This window comes from Oscarella lobularis, chromosome 8, assembly GCF_947507565.1.
Source record: "Oscarella lobularis chromosome 8, ooOscLobu1.1, whole genome shotgun sequence".
Taxonomy (NCBI): domain Eukaryota; kingdom Metazoa; phylum Porifera; class Homoscleromorpha; order Homosclerophorida; family Oscarellidae; genus Oscarella; species Oscarella lobularis.
Window position 1 is genome coordinate 2,688,991 of NC_089182.1, and position 14,930 is coordinate 2,703,920.

Below are 14,930 nucleotides of genomic sequence, written 5' to 3' on the forward strand. Positions count from 1 at the left end.
CCGCGTAGAACAATGACCGATATCAGAGGTATTCAGCAATCCACTGCTACGATACCAGCCGCAACACTCGTACTCTAGATCTACTCGGTCGCTTGACGCATCAAAATCAAGGACCTCGATTCGGGTGTAGAAAATGCGGCCACGGTTAGTCGAAACAACTCCGTTTTCAAATACTCTACACTCCTCTCTTTCCAAAAGCCGGTCATCTGACGTACCAGTGCCGAAACTTTGTCCGCGTCGACCCGACCAAAGACATCCACGTCGCCGTGAGCAGCACGTCGAGCGAAGACGACACAGATTCCGATTCGTCGACATCTACTTCAAGCAGCGACTCGACGTCATCATCATCATCATCATCAGAAGATCGATATCAGAAGAGACGGGTTATTGATCGAGAACGGCGGCGTCGAGACGAGACGGGCGGCACTGGTTCGTCCTATGGACGGCGACGCAGATCCCGATCGCGGAGTCCCGTGGCGCGACGACGGCGGTCCGCTGAACGAGATCTCGAGCTAACACGAGCGCTTGCGGATCGAGACGTTCCGCGGCGGCGACGGCGGTCGAGGTCGCCGGAACGACGGAGACGAAAGGGCGATAGGAAGGAGAAGAAAAAGACGAAGGAGAATGAGAAGGCGAAGAAATCAAAGAGAAAACATAAGAAGTGACGTTGTATAGATTGAAAATCATGTGGTACTCTTTCGTGTTCGCTTTCTCTTCCGATGTCGTCTAGCAGCTAAGAAGCGGGTTAGAAAATAAAAATGGCGTATCTATCTATGTATTCCGAGGTCTTACTTGAAGGAGACTTGCAAAATTGAGCCTAAAAATTAAACGAGGACAATAACGATAGATGATTTCGTTTGGCGTCTCTACCTCGAGCCTGGGAACAAAGTGCTTCTTGAAGAACTCTTGCACGCACTCAAAGCCTTTGTCGAGCATGAGAGCGGCACAAAACGCTTGAGGAAAAAAACAGTCTATGCCAATAAAGAATGACCTATAGGTCGCTCCGACCTTCAAGTAAATTTGCATGGCGTTTAGTGCTCATGACAACGGGACTCTTGTCGCGAATCCTGTGAAAAAAGTAGCAGTGCAAAGAGAGTTCTTTAGCAACGTCAGCTTGAATCCTTGTGTTCGTTGCTTGCTCGACAAGACGCTGTAACTCATTTCAATACATACGATTTAGACGACCATCTCTTCTTACAGCTTTGCCGTCAGTGACGATTCTATCTCGAAGAGCACGGTAGACGTGATCGGTCGCAAGTAGCTTCAATACGGCGTCGCCAAGAAGTTCCAACGTCTCCATGTTGCCTCTAAAAGAGACGTCTACTCTGCCTACATATGCAACGACAATATTGTAATAATACAATGTCAAAAAGTTGAATCCTTGAGTAAAGGCTCGAGCTAAGAGTGAGATGTGTCTGAACTCAATGCCAAGCGATTTCTCGAGCGTGATTAGTTTCTGCAAGTAAACATCACACACATAGTGATGCGTCTATGGCAATTCACCTGGAGGTACGGAGAATATTGAATCAAGTGACGATCTCCGCCTGGATAACGAGCCTGCAGAAAATAATATAATATGAAAATTTTGCCCTGCGCATTGACCTGTAGTGGATGTTGAGAGTAATTTTTCCACGAGTTCATGACACTCTATGAGCTCAATAATGCAGGCAGCCGGCATTTCTTCTCTCGACTTACCAAATCATCACTGAAAAGAAACGAAGACACGTGCTGACATGGTCGAAGTCCGCCATCGAGATAGAGAGCTCCTGCCAAGGCAGAATGAGAAAGGACGTACTGCACACAATAATTATATTGATCTACCAAGTAGACACTTTGTACTGAAAGCGACTGATGAAGTTAAAGAAAAACAATCCAAGTTTAGATTCTACATAAACTAATCGACTACTTTTTAGAATTGGTGTACCTGTTGTACCTTTCCCAGTTTCTCAAGCATACTCACTGAGAGCAATGACTGCGCGTGAACACTCAGAAAGCCTTCGTCCGATTTTGGAAATAAATGAAACAAGTGTAGCCTTTCACAAAGACGATATCATATCTTCTTCCCCAATTGTAATCTGCCTACACAGTGACGCATCCCCATACAGACAATCCAAGCCAATCGAGCTCGTCGTTCCTGCAAAGGTTGTTAACATAGTACAAAAACAGATAATCTCCACGCTGAAAACGACCTCAGGGAACAGGTTGGCTTGGGAAGTTTTAAGCGATGCATCGACTTTGGACGTATGTCAAGCCAACGAAGTGGGTAAACGCACTCATCGACAGTCTGATAAGATTAGGAGTGCGCGCAATAACTACGTAGTGAATACTTACAGCAAACACGGCTCGCAGTAAGAGTCCGTTATGAAACGAGTAGCCAATCATGTTCTCTAGCTTATAAAAGGACAGCCAGTAAAGGATTTCGTGGTGTATGAGAGGAAGTAGAGCTGTCCACTATTCGAACAGCGAGTAAGAGTTTGAATTTTTCTATTGATATACATATACTCCACCTGTATGACGTCTAAGCGTAGTCCATATATTTCGTTGGAGGAGTCTTTGGGTTTTGCCAGAATGTGCTCAAGAATGCAAGATATCGGAAGACAACAGCGAGACGAAGCTAAGAACGGCATAAAGACTATTCTTGGATGAATTCGTTTGCAGTACCTTCACAAACGAAGCGAGGACAAAAGAGAAACTGAGGGAAATCTTGAGAAAAACGCTGAGAAGTGCAAGAAAATCGCATTTAATGTCTCACCTCTAAAACTAACTGTATCATCATCCAATAGGATGTGGTAAAGGAGAAATCGAGAGATTATTTTGACGTCATCCAGGAGAGACTTTAGTAGAAGAATTTGAAATTACACCAATATATAGAGTCACTATCACCTTAGACATTGTTTTGAAGGTCTTTGATAATGAAACTGTGTACCGATGAGAATCCAAGAAAAACTCTCCAGAAAATCTCTCCTTGAAACCCCTCCTTAATTAATTAATCTTCATTTATTTCATATAACATACCATGTCAATAGCAGCAGTAAAAATAGCTACATAGCCCTTGAACCTATATGCTTCGTTCTCATGAAAAATAACCGTTGTCTCTCTTTCCTACTACTGTAGTAGAAACCAAAAACGTTAATCTACCCTTATGTTTTCGCACTGTAAATTCAACGCAAGGATCGATATCAATTTGATAGGAAAAGAGTTTGTTTTCGTCCAGCTGAAGAAATATTTCGTAGAGGATTCTTTGCTATAACGCAGTTCTTTTTTTACTCTCTCCGTCAATCTCCTCTCAGCATATTCGTAAAATGGTGGAAATATCTGCTAATTAGTTATTAGTCTCGTCGTAAAATCTGAATGACACTGTGGATCTTGCCTCCTGGTGCGACGACACGCCTCGAGCGCTTGTTTCAAGATTAAATCGCTTTCTGAAGGTCCCCCGTAATCGAGAACAAGAGAAATCCTCTTCTGACTCCTCTTCTGAGCGACTGATCATTCAAACATCCGGGTGGGGCCTACAGTGTCCCGACTTCCCGTGCTAAAGGCAGAGCTCAGAATGCTAGCGACGATTCTCTGGCGCCGATTCACCTCAGCATCTTTTTACCACACCCGCAAAACGCGGCTGGGCGTGCAAAATTTATGCAGACCGAAAGCGAGACTTCAGGAGAAGGTCGCGCCATTGTACTAACCTGCAAGCGTCGTAAAAGACCGTTCTAGATTCCACACGCAAGCTGGAGACATTTCCACGCAGCATCTGGTCAGAAACAGCTTGATACGCCTTCCCTCTTGACCCAGTTCCTCTTTCCAGCTCTGCAGAATCGAACCATTCCCTTCCTGCTCTCTGACATAGGAGAAGGAATAGCCGAGGTTACAGTAAAGGAATGGTTAGTAGAATTTGTTGGAACCGAGTCTAGACCAAACATAATTGACGTCAGAAAATTTTCCCATGACATAAACTAATCCAAAAAAGTATTCTAAAGTAGCTTGACTCTAGTTTTGGTGCATAGGCACGTCAAAGTCGGCGATACGGTCAAGCAGTTCGACAACGTGTGCGAAGTGCAGAGTGACAAGGCAACGGTGACGATAACGAGCCGCTATGACGGCACAATACGAAAAATATACTACGGCGAAGATGACGCGGCGATTGTTGGTAAACCACTTGTTGACATTGAGCTCGAGTCTGACGCAACGGAAGCAAACGGTATAAAAACAGAGACTAGACAAACTTAACCTGAAGTAATCCCCGCGATAGATGAATTTGTTCCTCAATCCCCTGAGGAGGAAACTAAGGTACGTGTGTGAGAGAATAAACATACGACGGAGGGGGCATCCTTATACTGTGTACGTACGCGCACCTACTGTGCATTGGATGCGTACAGAGGTCAAAAAAGCCTAACCATGAGATGACCATCTGTTTGGTTGTTATTATTTATCAAAGCGGGGTTGGCAGTTTTGCGCAGGTGGTTGTTTGGTCAACGTCCTATTGCAGACAGAAAAAAATTTGCAAGCTAATGCATGTTTCTCTCGCTAGTAATTGGCGGTAAAACGTTTGAAGACCCCGGGGTCATAACTTAGGAAGGGAGGAAGTAGTAGAGTGCTGAGAGTAGTAGTAGTAGGGCTTTTTGTTTAGCAACGTCTTCCCAAAATAGCGCTCCACGTTCACCATTGTTTACTAACGAGTTAGCGCGTGTAAATGGAATCCCCACGTCCCTCATACCTCTAAGACAGGATTATCTCCCCTGAGGACAAACAGTTAGGCAAATGTCTCTAGGAATCAACGATTCCCTTGCCACCGTCCTCCAAGGTGCTTGCAACACCCGCCGTTCGACGAGTGGCCAAAGAACAAGGAGTAAAAGAAATCGATCCAACCCCATCTCTCTTGTAACCCCTTATTAGATTGATCTGACTAAAGTCACTGGGACGGGTAAGGGAGGCCGAATTCTCAAAGAAGACGTCATTGGCTTCACCGCAGCAAAGCCAAAGCCAAAAGCACCTGGTAAGAACTCCCCCGGGCTACCACCTCCTCCCATCATTGTTCTCTCTCTCTCAGTAAAACTACCTACCACGCCCACGCTCCCGGAAGACCGAGTGGAAAGCGTGAAAGGTTTCAAAAAGGCGATGGTCAAAACGATGACGTTGGCCAATCGCATTCCCCATTTCGGCTACGCGGACGAGATCGTCTTGGACGGGCTCGTTGCGTTGCGTCGCGCGCTCAACGCCGACGCCGAACGCGTCCGGCTTTCCTACATGCCGTTCTTCATCAAGGTACACATCCGTTGCGCGTCATCGTCGTCGGGGCGCGCGCGATTTAATTTCGACTTCGATTCAGGCCGCATCAGCTGCGCTAACCCAATTTCCCATCCTTAATAGTCACCCCAACGACGACTGCACAGAAATCGTATTTCGGGTGAGCAAGGAGTCGCCAAACCACGTGCGCGCGATATACAGTGTAATGGGAGCCCCGCCCCTCCTCAGGCTTCGCACAACGTTGGCGTTGCCGTCGACACGAGCGACGGCCTAATCGTGCCGAACATTAAATCGGTTCAGTCGCTCTCTATCTACGAAATCGCCGCCGAGTTGACACGGCTGCGAGAGCTGGCGACGCGCGGTCAATTGGGCACCGACGATTTGTCTGGTGGAACGTTCACTTTGTCCAACATTGGAATGGTATGTCCCGCCCTACGTAGGGGACCGGACGTCTGCCCTAATTCGATTTTGGCTCCCAGATCGGCGGGACCTATTTGCAGCCGGTTATCCTACCGCCGGAGGTTTGTATCGGTGCCATCGGGCGAATACAGGCGAGTCTCACGCGACGATCTAAGTATTTGGGTTTATTCTCACGTTTCGGTCTCGCGTCCAGCTGTTGCCCCGGTTCGGGCCCCAAGGAGAGGTACAGCCGACTCACGTGATGCGAATTAATTGGTCGGCGGATCATCGCGTCATTGACGGGGCGACGGTGGCGCGTTTTTCCAACCTCTGGAAGTCCTATCTTGAGGAGCCCGGCCGTCTGCTCGCCGACTTGAGATGAACAAGTCGAATAGACGAACGAGTGCTAAAAAGGGACTCGTACGCGTTCGCGCGAATGAAATAATAATTATTGCGTAACTTCGTTTTTTCGTTCTCCGCGTGCCTTTTGAGCGGCTTCCATCCGGAAGTCGCTTATCTGTTGTGCCGGCAATTACGTATGCTACAAAACGGCGAATAGGAAGCTGTCGCGGTGTGTCGAGGAGGGAGCGTAAACGCGCCGTGCAAAATAGCGATCTCGATCGTCGAGTCGTTCCCCGGCGACCATTTGCGCTATTTCGAATGGAATGCTAGCGCCGTTCGTCTGGAGACAGCATGTCCAGACGAAGCGACGCTAAGGCTGCGGGTAAGGGCGCCGGTAGGCGGGATCACTTAATGACCACTAACAACAACAGTTTCCTGATCCAAAAGGCGATAGCGAAGTGGGGCTGCATTGATCGCGGTCGACACGCGCGCGCGGGCACCAGCGGTTCTTTTCGCAGATTGTACGCTTTCGATTCGTGCACACGTCGCCGCGCGTCTCCCTAGAAGTGGCTCCCATTGCGTCGAGACCGTGTTTACAAGAGAAACGAGGCGCCGAGGCGCGACGTGCGGAACGGCGCCTGGTACGCTCGCGGCTAATTAATGAGCTACGCCGATTGGCGGAGAAGGCTAATTGGATGTTGCTACCAACGCCAGGGGAGTTAACATCCGCTACAGCCAGACGATATGATCGCCCAGTGCGAGTAAATGCACTCGCTTAACGTGTGTACATAGGGACATAATTCGATTTGAGACGCGAGCGACCTATCCATTTCGACCCCCGTGCACGTGCCGCCACGCCCCCAAGCCTCGGCGCCGAGGTTCGCCGCGACAGCGAGTCGCGTCGCCGCGCGTCGCATCGACGAAACGGACGTGTCGCGTCAGACTTGAAAAGCCCTCCAACAGCCCGAACATCATCATTTCAACTCGCGACGCGACGCCGTAAAGGTCTAGAACACATCTACGATATGGCCGGTCTCTACACGTCGAACAGCGCCGGAACGAGCTACAGCTCGCCGAGCCCGTCGGGATCCGAACACTCGACGAACGCGACCGATCTTATTCGCCTCGCCTCCACCGCCACCGCCGACGGCGACGATTCGACGACGAAACCGTCGTCGCTCGCCAAAGTACCGCTCGATTTTCGCGGTCGTCGAAACACGCGAGCGATCGGCGGTCGACGGCGACGGCACGGCGACGACAGCGGTTCGGAGGACGACATGAAGCGCGCCAAGCGACTCGCGACGAACAGTCGCGAGCGCTGGCGACAACAGAACGTCAACGAAGCGTTTCAGGAACTTCGGAAGATGGTTCCCACCTATCCGCCTGACAAGAAATTGTCGAAGCACGAAATACTTCGCATGGCTACGCGATATATATCGTTTCTGCAGCAACTTCTCAATGATCAATTGCACGAGCAGAATCGAAAGGCCGGCTTTACGGGACAGTTTGTCGCTGCAGCGGCGGCAGCTGCTGCCGCTGCGGCGAACGGAGGCGGCGGCGGCGGCGGCGGCGGTGGAAACGGTCAATCGACATTTTCCACATATCCGTCCGAATACGTCGAAATGAATTTGCCGCCCGTTCTTCAGCAGCCTTTTCAGATGACGTCGACGTCGTCATCGTCGTCGTCATCGCTCGTTCCACCGCCACCACCACCACTGCCGCAGGCTGTGCCGTCTCTGCCGCCGCCGTCGCAGCCGACGATGGCGTCGCACGGATATTTGGAACCCGTCATGCAAATGCCGTTTGCGCCGACGCCGCCGACGCCCGACAAGCCGACACTGCCGCCAAATCGAGTCGTAACGTCGGTTCAACAACAACAACAACAGCAGCAGCAGCAGCCGTGCGCTTCGCCGCTGTCTGCCGCCGTGCCGAGCGTCTATCAACCACCGAGACCTGACTATAGTCCGTGCTCGATGCTAGGGGCAGGGGGAACAACAACGACGATGACCACGACCGGGGGACGAGTGCTCACTCATCCGCCCGCAACGTCGGCGGATGTTACGCCGTCGTACGATGCGGTGAGAGCTCATCAACAGCATCAGCAGCATCAGCAGCAGCAGGCCTTTCTATTTACACCGGTAAGTCGCTATATTTTCTCTCTATGTCTGTGCGATCTCTATTGTCTGCGCATTAGGAACATCTTATGTCGCTCGAGGAAAAGTCCGTGCCGTTTTGCTCTACGAAAGGTCCGTCGACGGTGACGTGGAAGCCGCAGACGACAGTCACAGCGTCGCAGTTGCCTATGCTGCCGTCTGGAGCGGCTGTCACGCACCCGCAGATTGACTTTTCGAGAGCAATCGACGTTTCGATGCATCAGAACAGTTACGCGTCTCTCGCTCAAACATTGGCATAGAACAATTTTCAACGCCTTATAAATAATAGACTTTTTTTTTGAGTTTTACGGGAAGGGGGGCGAGTGCTGCACGTAGGCACAGTGAAGATAGATAGTCTTCACCTTCTTTTTTTTTTGGAGTTATGTACATAGAGTTTAGCCGGAATTTAATTTCGGAGCTGCTGCTATAAGAACGCCAACTCTTGCTCGACTCGCTGACAGTGCTCGGACGGATCGCCGAGCACGTGTCTAAACATGCCGGGTTTGAGTTTTTCCGCCGTTGCTAGGACGATTTTCCAATCGCCCTCTTCGTCCAACGAGAGAGCGCGTTTCAGTTTCTTTACAAGGGCATGGCTCGACGCCGGATCGAGGGCGACGCCTTGATGGGGACGCGGGCTGCATGGGAGGGGAGGAAAAGAGAAGCAGGATGCAGCGGTCGCCAGTGCAAATGAGATTAAGCGCGCCTATAATCACATTTGGGAGCTAGGCAGACGACCTACTATATTTGGATCGTCGCGTGTCGCGCCCACATTCTTCCTTAGCGACGAAAGCGGTGTGTATGTGCGCTACGCGCTCACCTTTCGGCTTCGACGTATTTTATGAGAGCGAGAGCCTTTCGTTGAATGAGTCGAACGAATTGGGACGCGTACGCTTCGCGCACGCCGCACACGGGCGGAAGGAGCGATATCTGGGGGAGAGAAAGGGACTGTCTCAGTATTTAGCGCCTCGTTCTAAGTCCTCGTCTACTATAGTTAGCATGAAGTGATAAATTTTACGCACGATATATATATGCACCGGGGAGCCGAACGAGTAAATTAGACCTTATCTTTGGGCCTCTAAAATCTGCGCTCCTAAATATGACCTACAGTATCAATGCACGACTAACCTCGTGTAGAAAGGTGCGAACAAGTTTAGAATGATCTTCCATGGGTCGAAAAACGCTAAAAAAGAATAAATAAATAAATAAATAACGAGACCACTTTTTTTTTCTTCTTCTTCTTCTTCTCCCACTTTGCATAGAATCCTGTTTCGTCTTTGACTTGCTCGTTGGTGATCATGTCCTTTCGCATTGCCGTGTGCTTGTGCAGTTGATTCGTCTGCTTCACTTCGTGTTTACTGACGTCGATGAGAGTCGACGGAAGTTGAGTTCGAATCACTTCCATTTCAGGAATTTTTTCGCTCGACAATTTGCCCTAAATTTTCCTAACATCGATACGCGATATCTATTCTTTTTTCCTGCATCGCGTGCCTTTTCGAGTGTAAGCCCTTGAAGAAACAGATCGGATTCGTATCGAAATTGGTCGCCTTCAACTGCACATTGAGATCGACTTCTTTCGGATGGCGAAAGAAACATGGCCAAAATGCTAATCATCTACACGAATATAGAAAATTTCGTGTTTCATACCACAGTCTATATTATACCTCATCAACTTCTTCCAGTGTGTTGCCTACAACGATACTGCAACCACATGTTTGCAGATGTGACATGATACATCTAAGAAGAAGAAAAAGAGATCTATTGTGGCGATATACTTAGCGTGATTGCCTAATATACCGTTCAAGAAATCGGCATTTTTGCACGTCACCTATGTTTTTAGCGTCCAGAACTGTCGACTGAAACTAACAGCACAAATTACAATGAACGAAATTTGCCTCTCCTCTAACCTGCATATCAGTCAGCGGTTTTTTCGTAATTTTAGCAATGCATCCAACAAATTCTATTATAAGTTTATCGAACTTGGCTAAAGTAGCGTCCTACAGTACGAAGAAAAAAAACCCTCTCTCAAGATTTTTTCACCTATTAGCACTCAGGTACCTGCTCTTGCAAATGAACCAACTGCGGTATATACATTCTCATTCTGACGTCACACAAATCGTGCAGCGGCAAATACGACTTCAACTTCGACATGGGAAGGAGAAGACACATGGAGAAAAGGCTCTTCGTCGTCGACGATCGATATTTCGAACGAGCGTTATTCGACGAGGTGCTATAGCCCTTGAAGATGAAGGCAACGGCGACGGTTTCTCGTTCCGTAAAGAGGCACAGTTTCGTCGTGACGCGTTTTCCCGGCTCCGATGTGTCGTTGCGTCCGATTTCGCCGTTCAGCGTGTGATTTGCGACGTATTGGACGACGCCGTCGACGAGTTGATCTTCTGCGTGCCAGACGTGGTGCACTTGGGGGCCCAGTATGTTGTCCCAGCGCGAGAGGAGTATTGCGCTAAAGTAGGCCGAACTTTGATGAAGCAGAGTCCGATTCGCCGCAGGGATTTCGTCCGAATTCTCGTCGAAATTCATAGCTGAATTGACTTCCCGTATACCTACATCTACGTAGGAAAGACGTCATATGGTTATCTGTGACGTCATAAATGATTACCTTGAGCGAGTGTGCGCACAATCTTCTTAGTGACGTCAGAAGAACTGAAAAACCAATTAGAAATAAGTATCCCGTCAGTTGCATAGCAACAAGTTGGCAAGTTGTTTTCTGGCTGCGCTTTTTCTCCGTCATGGGCACTTGTTTATCGACTTCTCCACGAAAAGTCACATGTAAATCTTCTGTAAACCAAAGTCCTTATTAAATTATTCAATTTAGTTCAAAAATCTGGGAAGACTTCCCCGGCCAGGCGGCGTCTCTTTTCTTCAAAAAGGTAGCCAATGCCTATCAGCATACACCAATTCACTGTCTGTTAGAAGAAGACGCAGAGATAACAGCAACGACGCCGGCGCTTCGCCGCGCCGTGATCCCGTGAGCAATCAGCACGTGCTTGACGGCAGCACCCCGTGCTCTGGTTCCTATGGATCTTTCAGCGTACCGTCTACCCAGACGCCACGCCACGAATACGAACGTACTCCAGGCTTCATCTTCGTGTCATCCGATGAAGATACATGTAGTAGCGACGGCGAATCGGCTCGCCGTAGCGGCGCTGAACAGAGCGCTGCAAGAATCGACGGCGTGGCGACACGCCGTGAAGTTGACAGCAATTGTCCTTCGAAATGTCGCCCCACGTCTGCCGGCATATGCCGCCAAGAGACCTTTCACCTTGGCCAAAGACCATCAACGGCGATCGCGGCACTGACTCCTGTTAATGTCGACGTCATTGACAGTGGATATGCCGACGAAAACCAGAGTCTCTGCCGCAGTGTATCCATCAAATCGTGCCATGTTCGTCACCCGTCTATTTTGGAGGAAGAATTTTCAGCGGAATGCGAATCGACCCTGACTGTTCGTGATATTTCTTCGCCCAAAAAGCGACGCATTACTGATTATCGCTTTCTGATGGTGCTGGGCGCCGGAACATTTGGAAAGGTAATGATAATAAAAAAAGAGCTTTCTATAGGCTAATTAAATCTGAATAAACTGTAGGTGCTCCTTGCCGCCGAGGAGCCAGATCGACGCCATTTGAGCGTAATCAAGGCGGTAAAGAAAAGTGTCACCTACAACGAGATGATGGAAAGAGGCGAAGAGTATGCAGAGATCGAAAAAAAGGCGCTGCTGGCTGTGTCCGGCAATCCATTTTTCGCCCAACTAAAAGCGACCTTTCAAAACGAGGTCAGTGATAGTGGGCTAAAAGCGGCGTTCTGTAATACACAATGATGCGAAATGTAGGACTACCTTTTCTACAACTTGGAATTCGTCTCGGGAGGAGACCTCCTCAGTGTCATGAGAAGACGAATTACTCTTTTCAACGAATTTGAAGCAAGGTAACACAGTTGACATGTCTGGTTAACTCAATAACGTACTTGTTCTCTCGCGAAGATTCTACGTAGCAGAAATTTTGATTGCTCTTCAATTTCTGCACAGCAAAAACATCATCTACCGGTTAGACCCACGGCATGTATGTAAATGGCGAAAAGAAGCATTTCTAATCAGGGACTTAAAACCCGGGAATGTTTTGATTGACCGAAAAGGACACGTTAAACTTTGCGACATGGGTGCCTCAAAGGAAATTAAATGCCTCAACAAGGGAAAGGGACGAGCGAAATCAGTCGCAGGAACCGTCCCCTACGCCGCTCCCGAGGTACCCAATATAGCTACTGTATAGTGCAAATGGTAATAATCTCTTCGTGTACTTACTAAGGTTCTACAAGAGATCCCATACCACGAGGCGTGTGATTTTTGGTCGCTGGGAATTCTAACGTACGAACTCATAATGGGACATGTAAGTCACCTATATACTATAGCTTGTCTAAGATTCGTTTGTGTAGACGCCGTTTGAAAGAGGTGACGTATTGGAAACGACCGAAGCCGTCATCGAACACTACATGCGTCCCTTTCCGATCGATTACTTTTGGGAAGCATGCGAGGATTTCATTTATAAGGTTAGTTACGAAATTAAGCTCGTGTAATTAAAAATGTGCGACTACATAGCTTCTCATCCCGACCGCGAGAAAGCGCCTAGGAGTGACGGAAAAGTCACGCCCAATACGACAACACAAGTACTTCACTTTGATGAACTGGGAAAAAGCGGAGGCTAGAAAACTGCGACCACCGTTCCTCCCCGAATTGGTACAGCTAACTAACTACGCGACCCCAATTGCTTACCTACCCATGATTATCTTTTTAGGGATGCGACGACGGAAGATATTTTCCTAAACACTTCACCGAACTGATTCCCGTCCTCGACGACGTTTACACGCACGTAGACTGGACCTTAGACGAATTTGAGTGTACAATCGCAAAGGCCGCCCGTCGAGAAGAAGAAGAAGAAGAAAACATCGCAGTCGACGGTCGTCAAACATACGCTATTTCAAAACGCCACGGACTTCACAATTACGACCTCATTCGTCTCATCGGCGAAGGTCAATACGCGAAGGTATATATATTATATTGACTTTACCTTCAATGACAATTGATCTTCGTTCGAAGGTTCTCTTGGCTCAGGATCGCAAGACGGCGCAACCGTGCGTCATCAAAGCCGTCAGCAAAGCAGAAATGAAGCTCTCCATGCAAATGTTCGGCGACGAGCAGCTGTTCGTCGAGAGAGATGCGCTCGTCGAAGTCAAGGGTCACCCGTTTTTCGTGCAACTTCTCGCCTCTTTTCAAAACCTGGTCAGTTGTCTCATAGTATAGGAAAGACAGATATATATATATAACGTGATATATTCTTTATTTAGGAGTACCTCTTCTACGTCATGGAGTTCGTCCACGGGGGAAGCATGATGGATCTTCTAAAGAAAATCGACGGAGCCGTTACTGAAGAGGAAGCGAGATTTTTCATGTGCGAACTTATAGTCGCCCTTCAGTTTCTCCACAACAAAGGCATCATCCACCGGTGAGCGAGATTCCCAAGGCAAAACCCTCGATTCCGTTGAACACACATATATATAGAGACGTCAAACTCGAGAATATCCTAATAGACGAAGAAGGCCACGCGCGACTGTGCGACTTTGGCATGTCAAAACGATGCCTTCACGTGGGGGATGGACGAACGCAGTCCATTGCTGGAACTCTCCAATACGTGGCTCCTGAAGTCAGTAAAGATGATCTAACCTTCTTATATACGTATACCTATACATACGGACTTATTTGAAGGTTTTTGAGGAGGACTGTCGATACAATGAGGCCGTTGACTTTTGGTCTCTCGGCCTATTTCTACAGGAGATACTAACCAAAAAGGTGAATGTCTATACGCAATAGAATATACGTATTCCAATGATAACTGGGTGCTGTTTTGTGTAGTCGCCCTTTCGAAGAAAAACCGAAGAGGGCACCAAAAGAGCGATCAGGGAAGCAGTAATCATGCCGCCCTGTTTCCTGCAACCAGAAACGAGAAGCCTAATCAGACAAGTAAAATTTAAAAATTCGACTACTTTTCTTCTATTTCAAGCTTTGCCTAGTTATTACGCCGAAATCCGGCCAAGAGATTAGGCATGGTCGAGTCGAGCGCGCCAATCCGCGGCCACCCATTTTTCGGCGGAATGAATTGGGTGGCCGTGGAAGAACGGCGGATAACTCCACCATTTATCCCCTACCAAGTACGAATCTACCACAAACACATGTCTATATAGAGGTACGTTATGTTTTTTTTATTAGGAGACGCCGTTCGACTCAGAAAATTTTACAACGCGCTTTGCAAGCAACGACCCTTTTCTAGAAACAATATCATTTGACAGCGTGGATGTCAACTTTGAAGGGTTCGACTGGATGCCAACAGAGCAAAAATAATAAGGGGATTTGAAAGAATTTTCTAGAACTTTGATTTTTGTGGTTTACTTTTTCTTTGGTTGTGTGTGTGCGTACAGTATAGTCAATTCGAGTCTGTGTCTAAGAACAGCCACGTGATGACGTCAGAAGTTTCAGTGCACTAGGTGGGCGTGACACTAAATTTAGCGGGCATGCAGTGCTACAAGTGACGGTAGGAGCCGAGAATTACGTCGATCTCATGCTACTCCTGTGGACTTGGGCTTACTTTTCGCATTCGATTGTATCTGTGCCTTTCGGCTTCGCAGTGTCAGTGCTGTACGCTGCCCTTAGACGAACTACAATCTGCTGCAATAGCCAGCCTCTTCCCAGTCTAGTCCCTGTCTTGTCCAGCTCCAGTGTCCGTACTCTATAGC

At 48.3% G+C, this 14,930-nt stretch overlaps 6 protein-coding genes across 12 annotated transcripts; 4 read left to right on the top strand and 2 right to left on the bottom strand.

Annotated features, from left to right (window-relative positions):
• Positions 1 to 4: 4 nt before the first annotated feature.
• On the top strand, positions 5 to 788 carry LOC136190253 (protein SREK1IP1-like). The gene is made up of 3 exons (XM_065978363.1): positions 5 to 28; positions 79 to 144; positions 199 to 788. Exons 1-3 carry the CDS (start codon positions 13 to 15, stop codon positions 663 to 665), a joined length of 549 nt encoding a protein of 182 aa, XP_065834435.1. The 5' UTR covers positions 5 to 12; the 3' UTR covers positions 666 to 788.
• On the bottom strand, positions 23 to 5,977 carry LOC136190243 (ribonuclease 3-like). Of its 2 annotated transcripts, XM_065978344.1 has the most exons (23): positions 3,583 to 5,977; positions 3,371 to 3,532; positions 3,268 to 3,318; positions 3,155 to 3,214; positions 3,016 to 3,102; positions 2,884 to 2,964; positions 2,753 to 2,834; positions 2,662 to 2,703; positions 2,508 to 2,614; positions 2,332 to 2,451; positions 2,190 to 2,284; positions 2,084 to 2,134; positions 1,934 to 2,033; positions 1,822 to 1,885; positions 1,696 to 1,766; positions 1,603 to 1,647; positions 1,504 to 1,557; positions 1,362 to 1,456; positions 1,199 to 1,307; positions 1,009 to 1,150; positions 871 to 953; positions 793 to 817; positions 23 to 733 (listed from the first exon to the last, which is right to left on the bottom strand). In XM_065978344.1, exons 2-23 carry the CDS (start codon positions 3,488 to 3,490, stop codon positions 684 to 686), a joined length of 1,734 nt encoding a protein of 577 aa, XP_065834416.1. In that variant the 5' UTR covers positions 3,491 to 3,532; positions 3,583 to 5,977; the 3' UTR covers positions 23 to 683. The 2 variants fall into 2 exon arrangements, with proteins under 2 accessions (XP_065834416.1, XP_065834417.1); XM_065978345.1 differs by having other exon boundaries at positions 3,268 to 3,315; positions 3,371 to 5,977.
• On the top strand, positions 3,512 to 6,202 carry LOC136190245 (lipoamide acyltransferase component of branched-chain alpha-keto acid dehydrogenase complex, mitochondrial-like). 2 transcript variants are annotated; one of them, XM_065978349.1, is made up of 12 exons: positions 3,512 to 3,664; positions 3,712 to 3,751; positions 3,803 to 3,878; positions 4,002 to 4,195; positions 4,247 to 4,284; positions 4,766 to 4,843; positions 4,891 to 4,990; positions 5,045 to 5,259; positions 5,324 to 5,401; positions 5,470 to 5,661; positions 5,721 to 5,792; positions 5,855 to 6,202. In XM_065978349.1, the coding sequence occupies exons 1-12, from the start codon at positions 3,551 to 3,553 to the stop codon at positions 6,020 to 6,022; spliced, it is 1,365 nt and encodes a 454-aa protein (XP_065834421.1). In that variant the 5' UTR covers positions 3,512 to 3,550; the 3' UTR covers positions 6,023 to 6,202. The 2 variants fall into 2 exon arrangements, with proteins under 2 accessions (XP_065834421.1, XP_065834420.1); XM_065978348.1 differs by having other exon boundaries at positions 4,891 to 5,259.
• On the bottom strand, positions 6,074 to 14,922 carry LOC136190246 (guanine nucleotide exchange factor C9orf72-like). 5 transcript variants are annotated; one of them, XM_065978351.1, is made up of 18 exons: positions 14,783 to 14,922; positions 14,018 to 14,127; positions 13,892 to 13,965; positions 13,600 to 13,838; positions 13,494 to 13,541; positions 12,920 to 13,431; positions 12,114 to 12,166; positions 11,986 to 12,051; positions 10,750 to 11,937; positions 10,191 to 10,699; positions 10,040 to 10,129; positions 9,930 to 9,994; positions 9,797 to 9,869; positions 9,624 to 9,746; positions 9,386 to 9,567; positions 9,261 to 9,315; positions 8,953 to 9,062; positions 6,074 to 8,770 (listed from the first exon to the last, which is right to left on the bottom strand). In XM_065978351.1, exons 10-18 carry the CDS (start codon positions 10,668 to 10,670, stop codon positions 8,560 to 8,562), a joined length of 1,389 nt encoding a protein of 462 aa, XP_065834423.1. In that variant the 5' UTR covers positions 10,671 to 10,699; positions 10,750 to 11,937; positions 11,986 to 12,051; positions 12,114 to 12,166; positions 12,920 to 13,431; positions 13,494 to 13,541; positions 13,600 to 13,838; positions 13,892 to 13,965; positions 14,018 to 14,127; positions 14,783 to 14,922; the 3' UTR covers positions 6,074 to 8,559. The 5 variants fall into 5 exon arrangements, with proteins under 5 accessions (XP_065834423.1, XP_065834422.1, XP_065834426.1 ...); XM_065978350.1 differs by having other exon boundaries at positions 11,986 to 13,431; positions 13,896 to 13,965; XM_065978354.1 differs by having other exon boundaries at positions 11,986 to 13,419; positions 13,494 to 13,538.
• LOC136190247 (uncharacterized) lies at positions 6,895 to 8,568 on the top strand. Its single transcript, XM_065978355.1, has 2 exons — positions 6,895 to 8,120; positions 8,177 to 8,568. Exons 1-2 carry the CDS (start codon positions 7,008 to 7,010, stop codon positions 8,393 to 8,395), a joined length of 1,332 nt encoding a protein of 443 aa, XP_065834427.1. The 5' UTR covers positions 6,895 to 7,007; the 3' UTR covers positions 8,396 to 8,568.
• LOC136190239 (ribosomal protein S6 kinase 2 beta-like) lies at positions 10,856 to 14,603 on the top strand. The gene is made up of 18 exons (XM_065978340.1): positions 10,856 to 10,919; positions 10,966 to 11,020; positions 11,064 to 11,679; positions 11,737 to 11,922; positions 11,980 to 12,074; positions 12,130 to 12,192; positions 12,244 to 12,391; positions 12,452 to 12,532; positions 12,579 to 12,692; positions 12,742 to 12,879; positions 12,938 to 13,186; positions 13,240 to 13,422; positions 13,488 to 13,645; positions 13,702 to 13,843; positions 13,906 to 13,989; positions 14,053 to 14,160; positions 14,211 to 14,348; positions 14,407 to 14,603. The coding sequence occupies exons 1-18, from the start codon at positions 10,880 to 10,882 to the stop codon at positions 14,536 to 14,538; spliced, it is 2,730 nt and encodes a 909-aa protein (XP_065834412.1). The 5' UTR covers positions 10,856 to 10,879; the 3' UTR covers positions 14,539 to 14,603.
• Positions 14,923 to 14,930: the final 8 nt, after the last annotated feature.